This window comes from Octodon degus, unplaced genomic scaffold (assembly GCF_000260255.1).
Source record: "Octodon degus isolate 3935 unplaced genomic scaffold, OctDeg1.0 scaffold00019, whole genome shotgun sequence".
Taxonomy (NCBI): Eukaryota; Metazoa; Chordata; class Mammalia; order Rodentia; family Octodontidae; genus Octodon; species Octodon degus.
In genome coordinates this window covers 20,770,351-20,787,171 of record NW_004524595.1, presented here as the reverse complement: position 1 = coordinate 20,787,171, position 16,821 = coordinate 20,770,351, and the positions used below count along the sequence as shown (strand labels likewise).

The window sequence follows — 16,821 nt, the reverse complement described above, 5'->3', positions numbered from 1 at the left end:
TTGGTAGGATTGGTTTAATAATTAACACATTGCATACATTCTTCCTAGTGGTTAATTGCTGTACAAGATGCGGACATGATATCCTATTTACAAACACTGTTAGAACAAATCCCTCTATTCATTAAGAGAATGCAACTATATATCCATCCTAACCACTTTGAATACACAGATACAAAATGGACATTCATCTGTATCCCCTTTTTTTGTTAAGTTTCATTGTTTGAATATTATAGGTGTGTTCACTCAGCAAAATATTCTAAAAGAGTCCAGTAGTCCATAATAGTATTGGGTCTTATGTGCATTATTTTCATGTTTGGATGCAAGGCACACATGCATACTTGTGTGACTTCCGTTCAACATTATATTGAAGATCATAGCCTATGTATTATATTAACAAATAAAAGGCATACAGCTTAGAAAGGAAGAAATGAAAATTTAAAAATTCATAGTTGCATGATTTTACTATGTATAAAATCTCAAAGAATCCACCAACAAGATACTAGAAGATTCATATTTAGCAAGAGGACAAGGATATTATAAAAGTTAACTATATTTCTGTACAGTAGCAAAGAACAATTGGAAATGAAAACTTAAAAATATAACCACTTACAATGACATCAAAGAACATAAAATACTTTGGGATAAAGCTATTAAAATATGGTCAACATTTGGATGCTGAAAACTATAAAACACTAATGAAAGAAAGTATAGTGAACTCCAAGGTGGTTCCCAGTGACCTGCTATTCAAAACTTCATATTAATGCTCTCTTATACTGAACAGAGCTGCCTGTGATCATGACTGTGTATGATATGACTTGAAAGTTATTGTAGCTTCCATCTTGGGTTCTTGGATCACTTTCTTTAAGGAAGCCAACTCGCAAATCCCTGGAACACTCACATAATGCCCGGGTGACTCCCATCATTCAGTGGGGGGCTCAGGTTTTCTGCTAGCAGCAACACGAGTCATGTTAGAAATGGATTGACCGCCTGTCAGCACATGACTGACATCGTCTCTATGAACTCGTGAGGGACTCAGGCCAGAACCACCCAGTAAAACTGCTCCCACTCTACTGTTCCACAGAAATGCAAACAACACATTTTCAAGGGTTCAAATCTCTAGATTTTTTAGTTGTGTGTTACACAGTAACAGAAAACTAACTCAGGATTCATACTTTGATGTGAGATGTTGGTATAGCAAATATCTGTAAATGTTATTTTAGCCTTCAGATAGGGATGGTCAGAAAATACTGCTAAGACTTTGAGATACATATTAGAGAAACTGTAAAGAGCAGTCATTCTTTCTTTAGATATTTTTCCAAAAGAGTTAAAGACATCACACCACAGTAGTATATTTTTATGCATATTTGCAGCAGCACACCTCATAGTAGTTAAAGCTTGGCAGTGGTCTATATGTCCATCAACACAAGAACATATAAAGAAAATGTGGTATATGTGCATAATGCAGTATTACTTTGCTGTAAGAAGGACAATTTTGAGTCATTTGTAGAAAAATGGAAGCACCCTGAAGCCATCATGCTAAGTGAAATAAATCAGATACACAGTGCCTGCTGGCAAGCATGAAGTCCTGAGTTTGATTCTGGGTACCCCTTACCCCCAAATCAGATACCCCAACATAACTTCTTTTATATGAGAAACTCAAAATACATATAACTTTTGGGGCTGGCCAGATAGCTTAGTGCACCCGCTTAAGCAGAGTACAGGGACCAGGGTTCGATCTCCAGCACCACAAGTTGTGCTGGTTCTGCCCCTGGGATGCACTGAGCTGGTGACTGAGACTGAGTGTGGTGGTACATGGCTGTAATCCCAATGCTTGGGAGGATGAAATACGAGGATCATTATGAGCTGATCTGTGTAGTGAGACCTATAGACTTGTACTAAATACATTTTAAAACATCAAAACCTCCTCACTGTGTCGACTGAAAAAAAATTAAATTTAAAAAATACATTTTTTGAAAAACAGAATAAAAGACAATAGGAAACAGAGAGACAAATCTTTTTGAAAATGGGAAGAGAGACAGAAGGAGGGCATGAAGGTGGAGGAGGCAAAGAGGACCAAAATTAGGATATGGTGAGTACATGTCCCTACTTCCAAGATGAACATAAACATTATGTACTGCAAATGTGTATGAATAAGAAAAGAACAATGACAAAATTATTAGCAGAAGCTTGATGATATTTGAGAGGTCTTCCAGTGAGAAAGATAAGGTGGGAAAATATTACTAGATACTGGAGAAAGAAAATTTACTAGAAACAAAGAAGTTGTGGTCTCAAAGATAATTCAGTTAAACAGTTGGGCTCCTAAGAATCAAGGCCATTGCTTTTCAGCACTTTCAATAAAAACCTAAGGCAGAACAATTCTTAAGAGTTTGGTGCAGATAGGTTTTGATTAATAGAGTGAATTTCAAGAAGAATTACAGGAGAACTTTAAAGTTCTGAAAAAGAATTTTGTAGTGTTTAAACTTCCTGGTCACTTCACAATTTTTATTTCTATGTAAGGATGCTGGTTTGTGAAGTCGCAAAGATGTAGACTGAAATTCTAGCTCTTCAGTTTATCAGCAGCGCTACCTGTCAAAAGGTGTTTAAAATTTGAGCCTCACAAGATTATTGTGAGGAGAAAATGAGAATGTGTATAAAAAATCTTGGCAGCAGGTGCTTCTCATGTTTTATTATTTAAAATGAAGTATTACTGATAATTTGTTATTCTTCTGAGGCCATGGCCTAGTTTGGGCATCACCTGAGGTGAATGAAGCTGAGAGAATTGTACAGAAACTGCTTTGTACTCTGTAAGTAGAAAAACCACAAGCTCTTCTTTTCACATTCTTCTACCTGCCTGAGTCAATAAGAGGGTCATAAAGACACCTTCAAATGAGAGAGAAAAAGATGGCCTTCCATGCCTTTTTAAAAATTCAAAATTTATTACAAACTTTTATTACTTATGTTGTTAAGCTATAAGTTATCAATTAAAATATTAAAAGTCATAAAAGAGCACACAGAGTAGTGGAATCTTACCTTCCTGTCTTCTACACTGATCTTCAAGGTATGCGTGCCCCTAAGATTTTTCTTCTCTACATACATGCATGAAAAATTTTATGTAATTTTTGAAGAAATTTTAAGTCAACCCTATTTTTACACTGGGGAATAATCACTTAAAATTTGATGCATACGTTGTTAGTGGGTAAACCTAGCATGGGAGCACACAAGGTGCTGGGAAAGGGTTCCTTTCCAACCACTTGAGTTTGGGCAACATCTCAGGCCTGATCTCCTTCTACTGTTCCTTGTAATTTAATCAAGGTGAGCTCTGAAACAAACATAAAAGCCCCTGCCTCAGGAGAACTCTTTTAATCATCCTGCCAATCTTACCTAGAGACCAGTAAGCGGGGCCAGACTGCGGTGCACCTGCTTAGACATTTGAAGGTCTGATTTTATCTTTCTGTGCTTCTTAATCTTTGTACACTTTTTGCTTTCCCTATCACCCAGCATCACTTTTCTTTTTGAGCCGTATTTTTGTTTCTGCTGGCATGCATGTGCCCGGAGCATGGTTTCCAGTTATCTTCAATACGTGCAGCTGCTTTCATCATGGTTGTGTACTTGTAGTTCTTTGATTTCTGTACCCACGGGGTAGGACTCTATCTGGTGGATCCATCCCATGGTATAAAACCCACACATACAGACATTTTTAATTTTTTTAAACACAAGCTCGCAAAACCTTGCATTTGCCAGCCAGGCACTTACGCCACTGAGCTATCTCTCTGGCCCGCTCACAGAGAATTTTCAGGATGGTTATAGTCAGATAGCAATTTTAAATTCTGAAGAGGAATCCTCATAATGCATAGAAGAGAAATCTCAAATATTATTCTGTGTTGGACTTTGACTTTTGACTTTAGCAGCCAGGCAGGGTGAATGCATCAGAGAACACACTGAGTTCTGCAGTATTTCTAGTCCAAAAGCAGTTTTAGATGATTCATCTTGTTTTGTAATTAAGTAATTTTATCAGTTTATTTTATATATACAATAAAGTTTTTAAAAATCCTTTATTTATTTATTTGGTACAAGGTCTTTCTATGCTGCTCAGACTTATGGTGATTCTCCCGTCTCAGCCTCCCCAGCTCTGGGATTACAAGTGTGCACCAGTACCGGGGATTGAACCTGGGTCCTTGCGCTTGTCAAGCAGGTATTCAGATTGCAGAGCTATCTCCCCAGCCCTATTTCAGATATGCATAATGATCACATTCATCCTAGGGAGTTTGTACCTGTACAAGATATGTCTTGATTTTTCTTTTTTCCCCCATTCCCTTAAATCACTGTTCTCCTCTTTATTTACAAAGGCTTTGTTTCCATTTTTTTCTTTCTTCTTTTATCTTTTCCCATCTTTCCTTTCCCCTTTACCACTCTCTAGTTCTCCTTATTTAAACATTTTATTCCTGTTTCTCACTATTGATTATATATTTTGCTCCTTATTTACACTTTGAGTTTCTCACATCAAAGAAAGAAACTATATGATGCTTACACAGATGTGCCCAATTTATTTCACTTAAGAGTATGGTCTCAAGGTGTACCATTTTAGCTATAAATATCTCAAGTTTATCCTTTTGTATGGATGAGTAGTACTCCTTTGTATTTAAAACCCACATCTTCTTTATCCTTTTGGGTTGTTTCCAAGATTTAGCTACTACAATCTCTGCTACTATAAACATGGGTGCATGAATAGCACTGTGACATAATGCTTTTAATTCTTTTGAGAAGATACCAAGAAGGGGAATAGCTGGGTGAAATAGAATTTCTAGTTTTGGTTTGTTGAGGACTCTGCACCAGTTTCCGCAATAGTTGTACCACTCCCACCAAGAATGGAAAAGGGTGTTGAATTATTTTTTCCTGCATCCTAGTTGATTTTAGGATATTTTTTCTTACTTTTTCACTAGCTGCAATAGTGTCTTTAAGATCTGAAAGTCTGTTTTCACTTGCATTCAAATGGCTTTGCCAGCTTGTGATTGAAGTTTTAATTTCCTGTATAGCACTTTGAATCTGCTTCATGCATTCTATGTCTTTCCTATGTTGCTCATTCCTGGATTCCATCTTTTTTATATTCTGCTCTATTTTTTTATTAATTTTATTGAGAAACAGCAATGAGACAGTTTCAAAACTGATTACTAGGAGAGTTTCAATAATTAATACATTGCATATTGTTATCTTTTTAGTGGTTATTCATAGTATAAGATGCATACAGGATATCCTGTCCAAATACTGTTAGTATAAATCTTTCTTCTCATTGAATTAAGAGAAAGTAGATGTATATCTATCCTATTTTGTACAGATACAAAATGGTCCTTCCTTTGTATCCCCTTTGTTTAGTTTTGTTATAGATGGGTATTCCATTGCCATTTAAATATTGTAGGTGCATGAATTCAGCAAAATAATCCAATATAGTCCAGTAATTCATAAGAGTAGTGGGTTATTTGTAGAACTGGCAATGTCAGAAGTTGTTAACTTCAGCCTTTTATAGCTCAGCATATTAATATGGCTTTACATTTTATACCTCATTTTTATACTTTTCTGCTTGATTGTTAAGACCAAGATAAAACATGACGTATAGAACAAGAAATGTATCTTTTGTATTTGATAAGGTCAGTCAAGTCCTCTCAGGATTTGTCCTGTTACCCTTTACTGCAGTTTTCTGCTCTTTTTTTTTTATCTATGTCTTCTTTAGGAGTACTTAGTACTTCTTTCATTATAGTTATCGTTTCTTTTTTTATTTTAGAAATTATTTCTGATCTGATTTCTTCTATATCCTTCTGCGGTTGTTTCTTTACTTCTGACACTATTATTTTGGAGATTTCAGGTGTGTGATTTCCAATTTCTTCTACTCTAGTGTCTTCTTCATTTGTTCTGCTTGGGCTTGGGGCCTGAGAATGCATTTTGCTCATGCTCTTTTTCATTTTGTATAGCACTGTGGTCTTTTCACCTTTGGTGTAGAGCTTAGATACAGTTATTACCTTAGCACCAGGTCCAAGTCTATCAAATATTTCAAGTTTGTATAACCGGAAAATAATTTGCTTTTACTTTTCAAAGATATGTTTGCTAAGTATAAAATTTGAAGAGGACAGATTTTGATTTTTTCTTTCAGTTCTTTAGTTTCTTATACACTTGGTCTTTTTTTTTCTAATGTGCAATAAGATGCCATTTAATTTTGTTCTTCAATAGCTACTATTTTTCATGTATATGCTTTAATGATTTTTTTCTTTACAATAAGTTTTGACAATTTCATTTTTGTGTATCTTGGTACAATTTTATTCAAATTTCTTGTGCAAAAGGTTCATTTTTCTTGGAAATGTGTTATAAGTTCAACTAAATTCAGAAATTTTAAATCTTTAAATATTTATTGCCTATCCCTTTCTACTTTGAGAATTCTAATTATATGAATATAAATTTATAGAATATCATGTTATCAGTAGATAATGATGCTGACTTCTTCCTTTCTTATCCTTATTCCTTTTATTTCTTTCTCTTGTCTAACTTCTGGCTAAGTTTTCCAGAATCATGTTGAACAGGAGGGGTGACATTGGACATCTTTGTCTTGTTTCTGATTTTAGGGAGAAAGCTTTCATTTTTTGCACACTCATTGTGACTTTGGCTGTTGGTTTGTCATAGATGGCTTCTGTCAGATTGAGACAAAGACACAAATTTTTTTGTAGGGTTTTTATCATGAATGGGTGTTGGACTTTGTTAAAAGATTTCCTGCATCTATTGAGATAATCATGTGATGTTTGTTCTTGACTCTGTTGTGGTATATTACATTTATTAATTTCTGTATGTTAAACCATCCCTGCTTTTCTGAGATGATGTCTTCTCTGCCCTGGTGCATAACCTTCTTGGTGACTTGTTGCATTGTGTTTGCCAATATCTTACTGAGAATTTTTGTGTCTATGTACATTAGGGAGATTGGCCTGCAGTTCTGTTTTTTGCTGGGCTTTTGTCTGGTTTTTGGAATCAGGGTAATATTTGCTTTCAGGAATGACTTTGAGAGTGTTGCTTCCCTTTCAGTTTCATTGAAGAGTTTGAGAAATAGTTGCATTAGGTATTCTCTAAATTTCTTGTAGAATTGAGCAGTGAATATACCAGGACCTTGGCTTTTCTTTCTTAATAGAATTTTAATTACGTTTTCAATTTCATTGAGTGATAGTGGATTGTTTAGAATCTTTATATCTTTCTTCAGCTTGGTAATTCATATGTATCTAGGAATCTCCATTTCTTCTGTTTTCATTTTATTAGAGTACATGTTCTTGAAGTAGGTATTGGTGATCCTGATTTCTTCAAGTTCTGTTGTGATTTCACACTTTTTTGCTCTTAATTGAATGTATTTGAATCTTTTATTTCCTTTTTTTTTTTTTTTTTTTTTGCAGAACCGGGGATTGAACTCAGACCCTTGATGCTTGCCAGGCAAGCGCTTATTCTACTGGGCCATCTCCCCGGCCCCTTTTATTTCCTTTTTAAATAAGATTGCTTTGGATTTTTCTTAATTTTATTTAATATTTCAAAGAACGAACTATTATAGTCATTAATTCTTTGTATTTTTTCTTAGTCTCTATTACATTAATTTCTGCTTTTAACATTTTAATTTCCTCCCTCATTTGAACTTTGGGATAGAGTTGTTTTTATTTTTCTAACAGTTTGAGGTTCAACATTAGGTTGTTTTATTTGCCCTTGTTCTGTTTTCCTGTGGTGGGAATTCACTGTTAAAAATTTTCCTTGTAGTACTATTTTCATTGCATCCCATAAGTTCCAGTATGTTACATCAAAATTATTATTTAATTGTAAAAACTAACTCCTTCTTTAATTTGATTTTAGCCCATTGTTTATTCAGGAGGGTATTATTTAATTTCTATGTGTTTATGTGGATTGTTTGTCATTTCCAATTTCATTGCACTAGGTCTGAAAATATGCATGGGCTAATTTAAATTCCTTTGTTTTTCTTTTTTCTTTTTTCTTTTTTTTGTATTTTAGGACAGGGTGTACAGGGTCTATAGGGTCTCACTGCATAGATCAGACTTGTGGTGATCTTTCTGTTTATAGCCTCCAAGTGCTAAATTGGAATCAACTTTCTTTTCATTTGTACAGGGGCTTACAGCTGAGAGTTTGCCTTGCATCATGGAGGAGACTTGGTATTGGATTTTTCAGTTATGTTGAAACTGTTAGGACTTTGTTGACTCTGAGTGCTAGGGTAAATGTCATTTGCATAGATGAATGCACAGAGTCTTCAGGTCCAGGGTGGAATATTATAGTTTGTGTCTAGATGCCCTCGAAAAGCTTCATGCAGTCATAGGGGCAGGCTTCTATTGTTTGTGATTGATTCATGTCCACTGCCGGAATTAAGGGTGCTAGTGCAATACCTAACCTGCAGTAGGTAGCCTGCATATAACTTAAGGGACCAAAAAGGGTTAGAGTCTCTCCTTCTCTCTTTTTGCTTTTGGAATTTTCCACTGCTATGCAGTTTTGCCCCTATACCCTGTACCACTCTACCTTAGAGCCAGCCAATTATGGACTGAAGCCTCTGCACACTATGAGCTGACTGAACCTTTCCATTCTAACTTTGGGCATTAGGATTTTTGTCCCAGCAATGAGAAAAATAGCTAAGGCAGAGTGGTAAATTAGACTAGTCCAGGAAAAACATAAGATGATTATGAGTCAGAGCAGTTTTATAAATGAAAATAGGAGATGCATATTAAAGATGTAAAGGATGTAGAACAGATTGGGTTTGAGTAGAAAAGAAACAATAGTGATAATATAGACCCCTGATATGGAATATAAGTATTCAGAAGGACTCTGAGTTGGAGCGGGCTGAAGGAAGCAATACAGAATTGAAGAGACAGTGAGTTGAAAAATTGGTGAAATAGATCCATGGGTAAGTCTAGGAATGAGTGGAGACTAGAATCTGGAGCCAGGCCAGGAAACAGAGTCAGAGAGCACAATGTTGTAAGTATCTTGGCTACTTTTCTCCTTGCTAAGACAAAATGCCTAACAACCAAAGTTAAAGGGGGAAAGGTTTTTTTTTGCTCACAGTTTGTAATGTCAACCCACAATCCGTGGACTCCAAGAAAGAGTGGCATCATAGAGGAGAAATAGTTCATGATGGGCAGAAGGTAGCAGAGCAACAAGGGACAATCATAGATTTTTCTATCTCTTATCCAGGCTACTTAGTGTGGGTAGCATTCACATCCTTAATCCTATTGCCATTGATCCTAGCATTGCACCATGAGTTCATCCAAGCATCACACATTCTAGATATGGGCATCTCTTAAAAATCCCCAACTATGACTGCAGCAGTTCTGGTACAGGTGCAGGGAGATATTCCTGAGAAATGCAGGGAAGAGCATAAAGGATGATGCAAAGTGGGTTTAGAGATCCAAAACCAGAAAAATAAATGCTTTTCTGTTTTTAGAAGGAAAGACCAATGGTTTAAAGCCTAAGCAGAAAGGGAGGAACCAGTGTGGCTAGATTCCCTGGTGTAGGCAGAGAGAGGAATACCTTTCAGTATTTCTAGGTTAGCTTCTTTGAAACCCTCTCCTATCACTCTCAGCTTACTTTCTGTCTAGCAAAATGGAAGTGATCACCACAAAGAGGCAGAGGAAGCCAGTGACCTCCAGTCATCATGCCTGCAGAAAGATCATTCTTAAGTAGGAATCTGTTTGTCCTTGAAGGGGTCTATCTCGGGTGCTTCATACCTCTCTAGTTTTAAACTTTGATTCTACCACTTGAAGTTGTGAGCCATTAGAGAAGTTACTTAGACATTCTAAACCTCACTCTCCCTCCATCATACAGGAATATTTACAGTATCTTATCTCTTGTGTTAATATCAGAATTAAATAAGATAATCTGTAGAGAATACCTGGCACATTAAATGTACTTTTCAAATGTACTTCTTTATAGTGTTATTTTAAAAAGCAGAACATCAGTTTTCTCATGTTGTTATCTAATGGTGAGCAAAAACTGCATTAAATCTTTTCAAACAAATGTCAATTTTTCTTTTGCAGATCTTTTTAGGAAAGCAAAGGAATATATATATATATATATATATATATATAATTTTATTGAGAGAGGTCGGGGAGATGGCTCAGTGGAATAAGCGCTTCCTTCCCTGGCAAGCATAAGGGCCTGAGTTCAATCCCCAGTTCCACAAAACCAAAATAATAATAATTTTATTGAGAAGCAAATAGCAATGAGACAGTTTACAAACCAATTAGTAGGACAGTTTCAATAATTAATACATTGTATATTGTTGTCTTCTTAGTGGTTATTCATAGTACAAGATGCAGACATGATATCCTGTCCACAAACACTATTAGAACAACTCTTTCTATTCATTAAATTAAGAGAAAGTAGCTGTATATCTATCCTATTTTGAATATACAGATACAAAAAAGTCCTTCATTTGTATCCCTTTTTTTTTGTTTAGTTTTGTCAGAAAAGGGTATTCCATTGTCATTTAAATATTGTAGGTGTGTGAATTCAGCAAAATATTCCAATATACTCCAGTAACAAAGGAGTATATGCTTACATTAGGAACACTTTCTTCTCCTGTAATGATTTTTTATTTAATAATAAAATTTTATTTTTTCCAAATGTACACCCGATTGCACCTCTTCATCATTCATCTTCACCAGCAGCAGGGCCATCTCCACCCTTGGTACTTCTGGTATAAATAACTTAAGCTCTGTGCTTTGAGGTCAGCTTGATAAGCCCTTTACTAAGGAGTTACTGAAGGGCTGCTCTGGCCAGTAACCCAAGGATCTTCAGTCTCTCAGACACCACAGTAGGTGTGATAAGTTTATAGTTGGGAACTTCCTTGTAGAGTTTGTCATAAGTAGCTTTATCAAACAGAACTAGGTTGTTGAGCTCATCCCTAACTTTGCTTTTGGACCACTTCTTTTTGGCCTTGCCCCCAGACTTATTCACTGAGTCTTTGCCTTTCTTGCCCAACTTTCTGGCATCTTTCTTCTTCTTGTTGTCTTTGCAAGGCATCACAGAGCCCAGAGAGCAGTGGTTACCACTGATGCCCGTCAGGATGTCAGACAAAAAGGAAGCCTCCTGTAAGGATTATTAATAGTGCTTGTTGCCTGGTGGTATGTTGTGAGAATGAGTGAAGAATGAAGTTAAACATTCAAGAGCACGTCTGCTCAGACTGTGTGCTGTGCAAATATTGCCTGTATTTGCTACATTCAGGCATCCTTCTCATACTAACAGCATTGAAATTCTCAGCATCTTTTATAGACTTTTAAATTGTTACATTTATCCTTATGTGAAGTAGTCCAAAAGTATAAGAGAGAGTTTGGGGGAGGGAACATAGGTAACCATATTCATAATAACTGGTACTTTTCCTTTGTAGTGGCAAGTAATGATTATCTGCTTAACCCGTTTCACAAGAAGAATGGGGAATTTGTTATATATTGTTATTTTTTAGGCTGTAAGACATTATCAATTAAATTGAGCACTGATGGGAATATCTGGGACAGGCCTAGTTTTGTGACTGTGCTTCCTTATCTTGACCAAAACTAAGATTTTAATTTAAAAATACACATCCCACAAGGAGTAAAATAAACACCTGAGCGAGATGAAGGTAGATGATGAGAAATAATGGGCCTGCCCAACCTTCCAAAGGCACAGCAGCAATGAGTACAGTAGGCTATGAAACTAAGCCAACATCTGGCAAACTGTCATCTATTGGTCAGTCACAACATGAACAAATATGGCAGACATCTGAGGTCAACATGAGAAAGCCACGTGTAAACATATAGCTAATAAATGGCGATATTTGAAAATGTAGTGCCTACTGGAAAAGATGGTTGCCTTTGATTTATATTTTTATTTATGGAAGTAGTACCTTCTTGTTCTGAAAAATATTACAGAAATAGGCAAAGCCAGAAGAGCAGGTTCCTGTCCCCTGATCTTCTGCCTCAACTGTTCCCCAAAGCAAGCACTTGCTTGGTACACACCCTTCTAGATATTTTCTGCAAAAGTTTATATCTATATCTTGTCTACCTGCATGTCTATCTTATTTATTTGTTTGTTTATTTATATATTACAGGGTCAAACTTGGGTCCTTGCACTTGCCAGGCAAGCACTTAGACTGCTGAGCTGTCTCCCCAGCCCTGCACATCTATTTCTATATTAACATTTATATGTAAAATTACAGAGACTTCTTTCTGAAAGTTGATATTCTTAAAGTTGAAAATACTTCTCAGATTATGAGGGTGTGTGTAGATGATATCACCCAGCTAATTAAAGTCTTGGTAGTAGACACTTCTAGCAATGAGAGTAAGCATCTATTGAGAAAATCTTTATCGCTATTATAACCATGAGCATAAAATACTTTACCACTTATAAAACACTTCTGAGATAGTATCTCATTTGAGTCCCATAGTAATCACTGTGATATAACAGATAAAAATTATAGTTTTCATTTACAAGCAGAAACAAATGCCTGAAGTGATGAAAAGATATGTTGCAAAAACAGTTCTAAATCTTTGTTCTCACTGTGTCAAGATACTCCCAGTGTTTTATTGGACTGGGTATCACTTGGACTATGTAGTTACTAAATACAGATGTTTTTATCCCGGAAAATTTCATACATATAAGAGAGCAGTAAAATGAATCCTTGTGTATCCATCATCCAACTTCCACAACTACTGACCTTTTGCTAACCTTCACATTTCTTGTTAAAATATGAATTCTGAAATACTCTCATGATGGAATCAAATTTGGTGACCACAGTATAATTTATGCAGTATGTTTTGAATGTGAACAATGTGTGATCTGTGTGCCCAAGCCCAAAGAAGTAGCCCCAAGCAGAGTACTGATTAAATTAACCTGCAGTAATGGTGAAGCTGTTGTGATGACTTTTCATGTTTGCTTATTCTACCCTTGTTTTCATCACTGTGGCCCCAGTTCATAGCACTGTGCACAGCACACAGAAGATGCTAAAATACTGTCATGGAGTGAAGGAATTTTATCTGCAGTTTAGATCTTGGCTGCGTGAAGCATCCTCATGCATTGTAGCATACTGTAGCATCATTAACCTTTGCAGATTATTTCTTTCTTTAGAATTTATTTATTCATTTGGTACCAGGTCTTGCTATGCAGCTTGGAGTGATCCTCTTGTCTCAGTCTCCTCAGGGCTGGGATTGTAGGCCTGCACCACCACACCCAGTGCACCCAGGGTGGAGGTGTGGAGGTGTGGGTTCCTGGACCAGCACAGCATGCGGTACTGCAGATCGAACCCAGGTCCTTGTGCTTGTAAGCAGGTGCTTACACTGCTGAGCTATCTCCCCAGACCTACAGAGTATTCCTTAAGAGCTATCTGGTGCTTACTATGGCTGGGATCCTCTGGCTGCTAGCTGCTGAGTTCTTTTCTAAGTGCTTTACATGCAGTAACTCATTTAATTATTTTTAAAACCCAATGAAGAAAATACCACTAGAATCTTTCACATGCTGCACAGAAGAATAACCACTAAGTTGCTCAAGTCCCTAATTAGTAAATGAAGGATGTAGGAGTCAAACCCCAGCAGCCAGAGTCTGTGCGCCTGCTCCTTCTCAGTGGCCTCTCCAGGGGCCTGAACACTGCTTCTGGCACACTGAAGATGCTGGGGACACTTTGCTGGGACGTGGCCATACCCATATTGCCAAAACAGCTCACAAAAAGCATTCTTTTGCAATACAACATGAGTAGAGGCCACTGAACCTGGAATATTCTTATTTATTAAAACAAACTTTGATATTTTTCATAAACACAGGCACTACAAGTGTTATGTGAGAGGGCAAGTAGTAGCCCGATCCAGGGAGAATCTGCTAAATTCTGGCCCTGCAGCCATCCAGGACACATCACTTCTGACAACACTGCTAAACGCGCTGCTAGCCAGGTGGCAGATTCTGGTTTGCCTTCTGAGAAGACCATCTTCTTAGGTGAGACTAGGAAGAGTAAGTGTCATAAATTGTAAATAAAGCTGCAGAGAACTGTTTGGAGATAGAAGTGAAGACGTGGTTCCTTCTCCAAATGAGGCTCCATCTTTCTTTTATTGTGCTCTGCTTTACTCAGCCTGTCGTGGAAGAGGTTTCTTAAGGCTCCATCCCTCTTCCCCACATCCCTCTTCTTTCCACCTTCCAGGGAAATACTGGTACACTGACTCACAGGAACCCCACTAAGAAGGACAAGGTGGAGATTCAGGGCTAATGTCCAAGGTGTAAAGTGAAGAAGAAAAAAAACCCTACAACGTTTCAAAACAATGTTTATACAAGACTACCATTTGTGGAAAATGAGTGTGATATATCTATATTTACATGTCCATAGAATTTGCTTGGAAAAAACCAAAATGTTTGCCTCTTCCAAAGCAAGGTCTTTCTACAAATCTTTTCATATTTTTTCTAACAAAATTGACCACTTACATTCATTATGATTCAAAGAGTGGTAAAATATTTCATTTGTCAATCTGGAAAATTAGAAGAATCAATGCAATAAATGTTGTAAAATAGAGGATGCCAAGCAGCACGTGACAGCAGGCAAAGTTGAGGTATAAGTAAAAAATTCTGCCTCTTCATCCTGCAGAAGGATGACCTCCCGGACGTAGAGAGAAAGGGAGAGAATTCACGAAAGCACAGTTGTGCTCAAGAAGGAATCAGAGCTGCCTGCCACACAGCGCCGCACCGTGCCTTCTACGCAGTGACAGCGGTTTGGTTACGAGGCTTTGTCACTAGCGAGATCCGGGCGCTTTCATTCGGTTGCTTGGAAGCGAAACCCGCCCGCGGGGCTTCTCCTTGCACTCGGCCCAAGGGCTAACCGGGCTGGAACCTTTGCTCGGTAAAAGGCCCTGGCCAAAGCCGCGCTAAGGGACTCCTTGTCCTGCAACACGGTGGACAAAAGCGTTCTCCCCAGGACAGCTGGTGGAGCCCCCGCGATCTCCCTCCTGGATGTCTTTGGCTAGAGCCGGACAAGAGTCCCAAACCGAAATGCTTTCTGGGGCTAGGCAGGTGAATTCAAATATTTGAAGCTGTCGGGTGGAAGAGGAAATTGTGGGGCCACTGGCTACCAGACAGGTGTATTTACTCCGCAATGACATTGAGATAGAAATTTTAAAACCGCAAACAAAACGCTCTAAAACAAACATTAATACAAAACCCGAAGCTACCGGTCGAATCACTGCCAGTGCAGTCCCGCGCGTGGACTGGATCAGGCTCTGCTTCTCCGCAGTTGCTCCAACCTGTTGCGCATCCCGGGCCACTCGGGTGCGCGGCGCCGCTCTCAGAACAGGCTAGGGCGGCTGTGGGGGAGGAGTGCCGGGCGGGGGAAGCTGCTCCCCAGGTCACTAGTGCCAGCAACCGAACTCCATGGGCTCAGAACCCGGGACCGGGCACATTTTTGTTCCCACCAGAAATGGCGTGGCTGCACCCTGACGCTCTTCCCCGTGGCAGCTTCGTTGAGGCACAGCCCAGGGCAGGTGGCGCGATTTCGGGATGGGTGGGCGTGGGCAGCAGAGGCGCCAGGCCGAGTCTAGGAGGTGGTGGGAAGGCGGGCCGCGGGGGAGCCCCGCCCCAGGGCCCCGCCCCCGCACTCTTGAGGCGCTGCCCGGGCTCCCGAAGGCACTGCGTCCCGGGACTCTGGGCGGGTGGCGCGCTGCGGGCGCTGCTCTTCCTCCGCCTGCGCACGTTCCTTGCGGCTTCCCAGAGCCCAAATTCCCCTCCGCGATCCGGACAACCTCTCCTCCCCGCAGCAGAAAGGCCCTCACCCTGCGCCCTCCCGGGCCCAGTGCTGCGAACCGCGTGCCCCCTTAGCCGCTTCTTTGCGGGGCCGGCACAGAGAGGGAGTGCGGGGAGAACCCGCGCCCAAGTCCCGGGTCCTGCTTCCCGGCCGAGGTGCAGGATGGAGAGCAAGGCGCTGCTGGCCTTTGCTCTGTGGCTCTGCGTGGAGACCCGGGCCGCCGCTGCGGGTAAGGAGCCCTCTCGTAGAAGGAAGGTGGAGAGGTCAGGTGCCGGCGGAGAGCTGGGGATTCGAGAGTTGGAAAGAACGTGACACTGTGCTCTTTCACGTACTGGTGGGGAAACTGAGGCTAGGCGACGCTCCCAAGGTTAGCGAATCGTTGGTCTCTGTAGCCCAGCTCATTTTCCGCTACTCTGGTCTCGTAAAGGGGAGTCCACAGCATGTGTTCTGAGGAGTTTGCAATCTCAAGCTCTGGGGAGTCGGGAGTGGAGGGAGAGTGAGGGCTGGCGGGCAGAGGTGCCCCGCAGGCTGGCCTCCCGAGGCGCTCTGGAAGGGAAGCGTGAGGCGCCGGAGCCTTCCAGCCTAGGTCACAGGTTGCGCTGGGCTCTGCATCCGCGGGAGTGGAGCGGGGACCCTGCTGACCGCCCTTGGCTCAGGCACCCGCGCACGCCTTCTGCTTGCTGTGGGATCCCGACCAAGGGAGCCCTTTTCTCTTTTCTTAGTGCAGGACACTGCTATCCTCCAGACCGAGAAAGGGGAGAGGATGGGGCTTGTTCTCCAGCCTAGGACAGCATCCCCAGAGTTCTCCAAGTAGCGGTAAACTTAGTGAGCAAAACATCTTTCAAATAACAATGGTGCCTGAGATTGACGCAGTGTCAGAAGTTCAAACTCTGAAAAGCTTTATGGGACTTGGTACCTAGTTGTAGAGACACACCCGTCTCGCCTGGAATTTGTCTCCTTCAAGTTTCTGTCTCCTTTAAGATTAAGAACACATACACTCCTGCAGTAGTGTAGTCTCTCTCTCTCTCTCTCTCTCTCTCTCTCTCTCTCTCTCTCTCTCT

At 39.8% G+C, this 16,821-nt stretch overlaps 1 protein-coding gene across 1 annotated transcript in view; it reads left to right on the top strand.

Moving 5' to 3' along the window:
- Positions 1-15,643: 15,643 nt before the first annotated feature.
- Positions 15,644-16,821, top strand: part of Kdr (kinase insert domain receptor) — a 48,184-nt gene continuing 47,006 nt past the window's right edge. Inside the window, exon 1 of the mRNA XM_004627515.2 lies at positions 15,644-15,989. Coding sequence (XP_004627572.1) covers positions 15,923-15,989 — 67 coding nt within the window. The 5' untranslated portion in view covers positions 15,644-15,922. The remainder of the gene's footprint in view (positions 15,990-16,821) is intronic.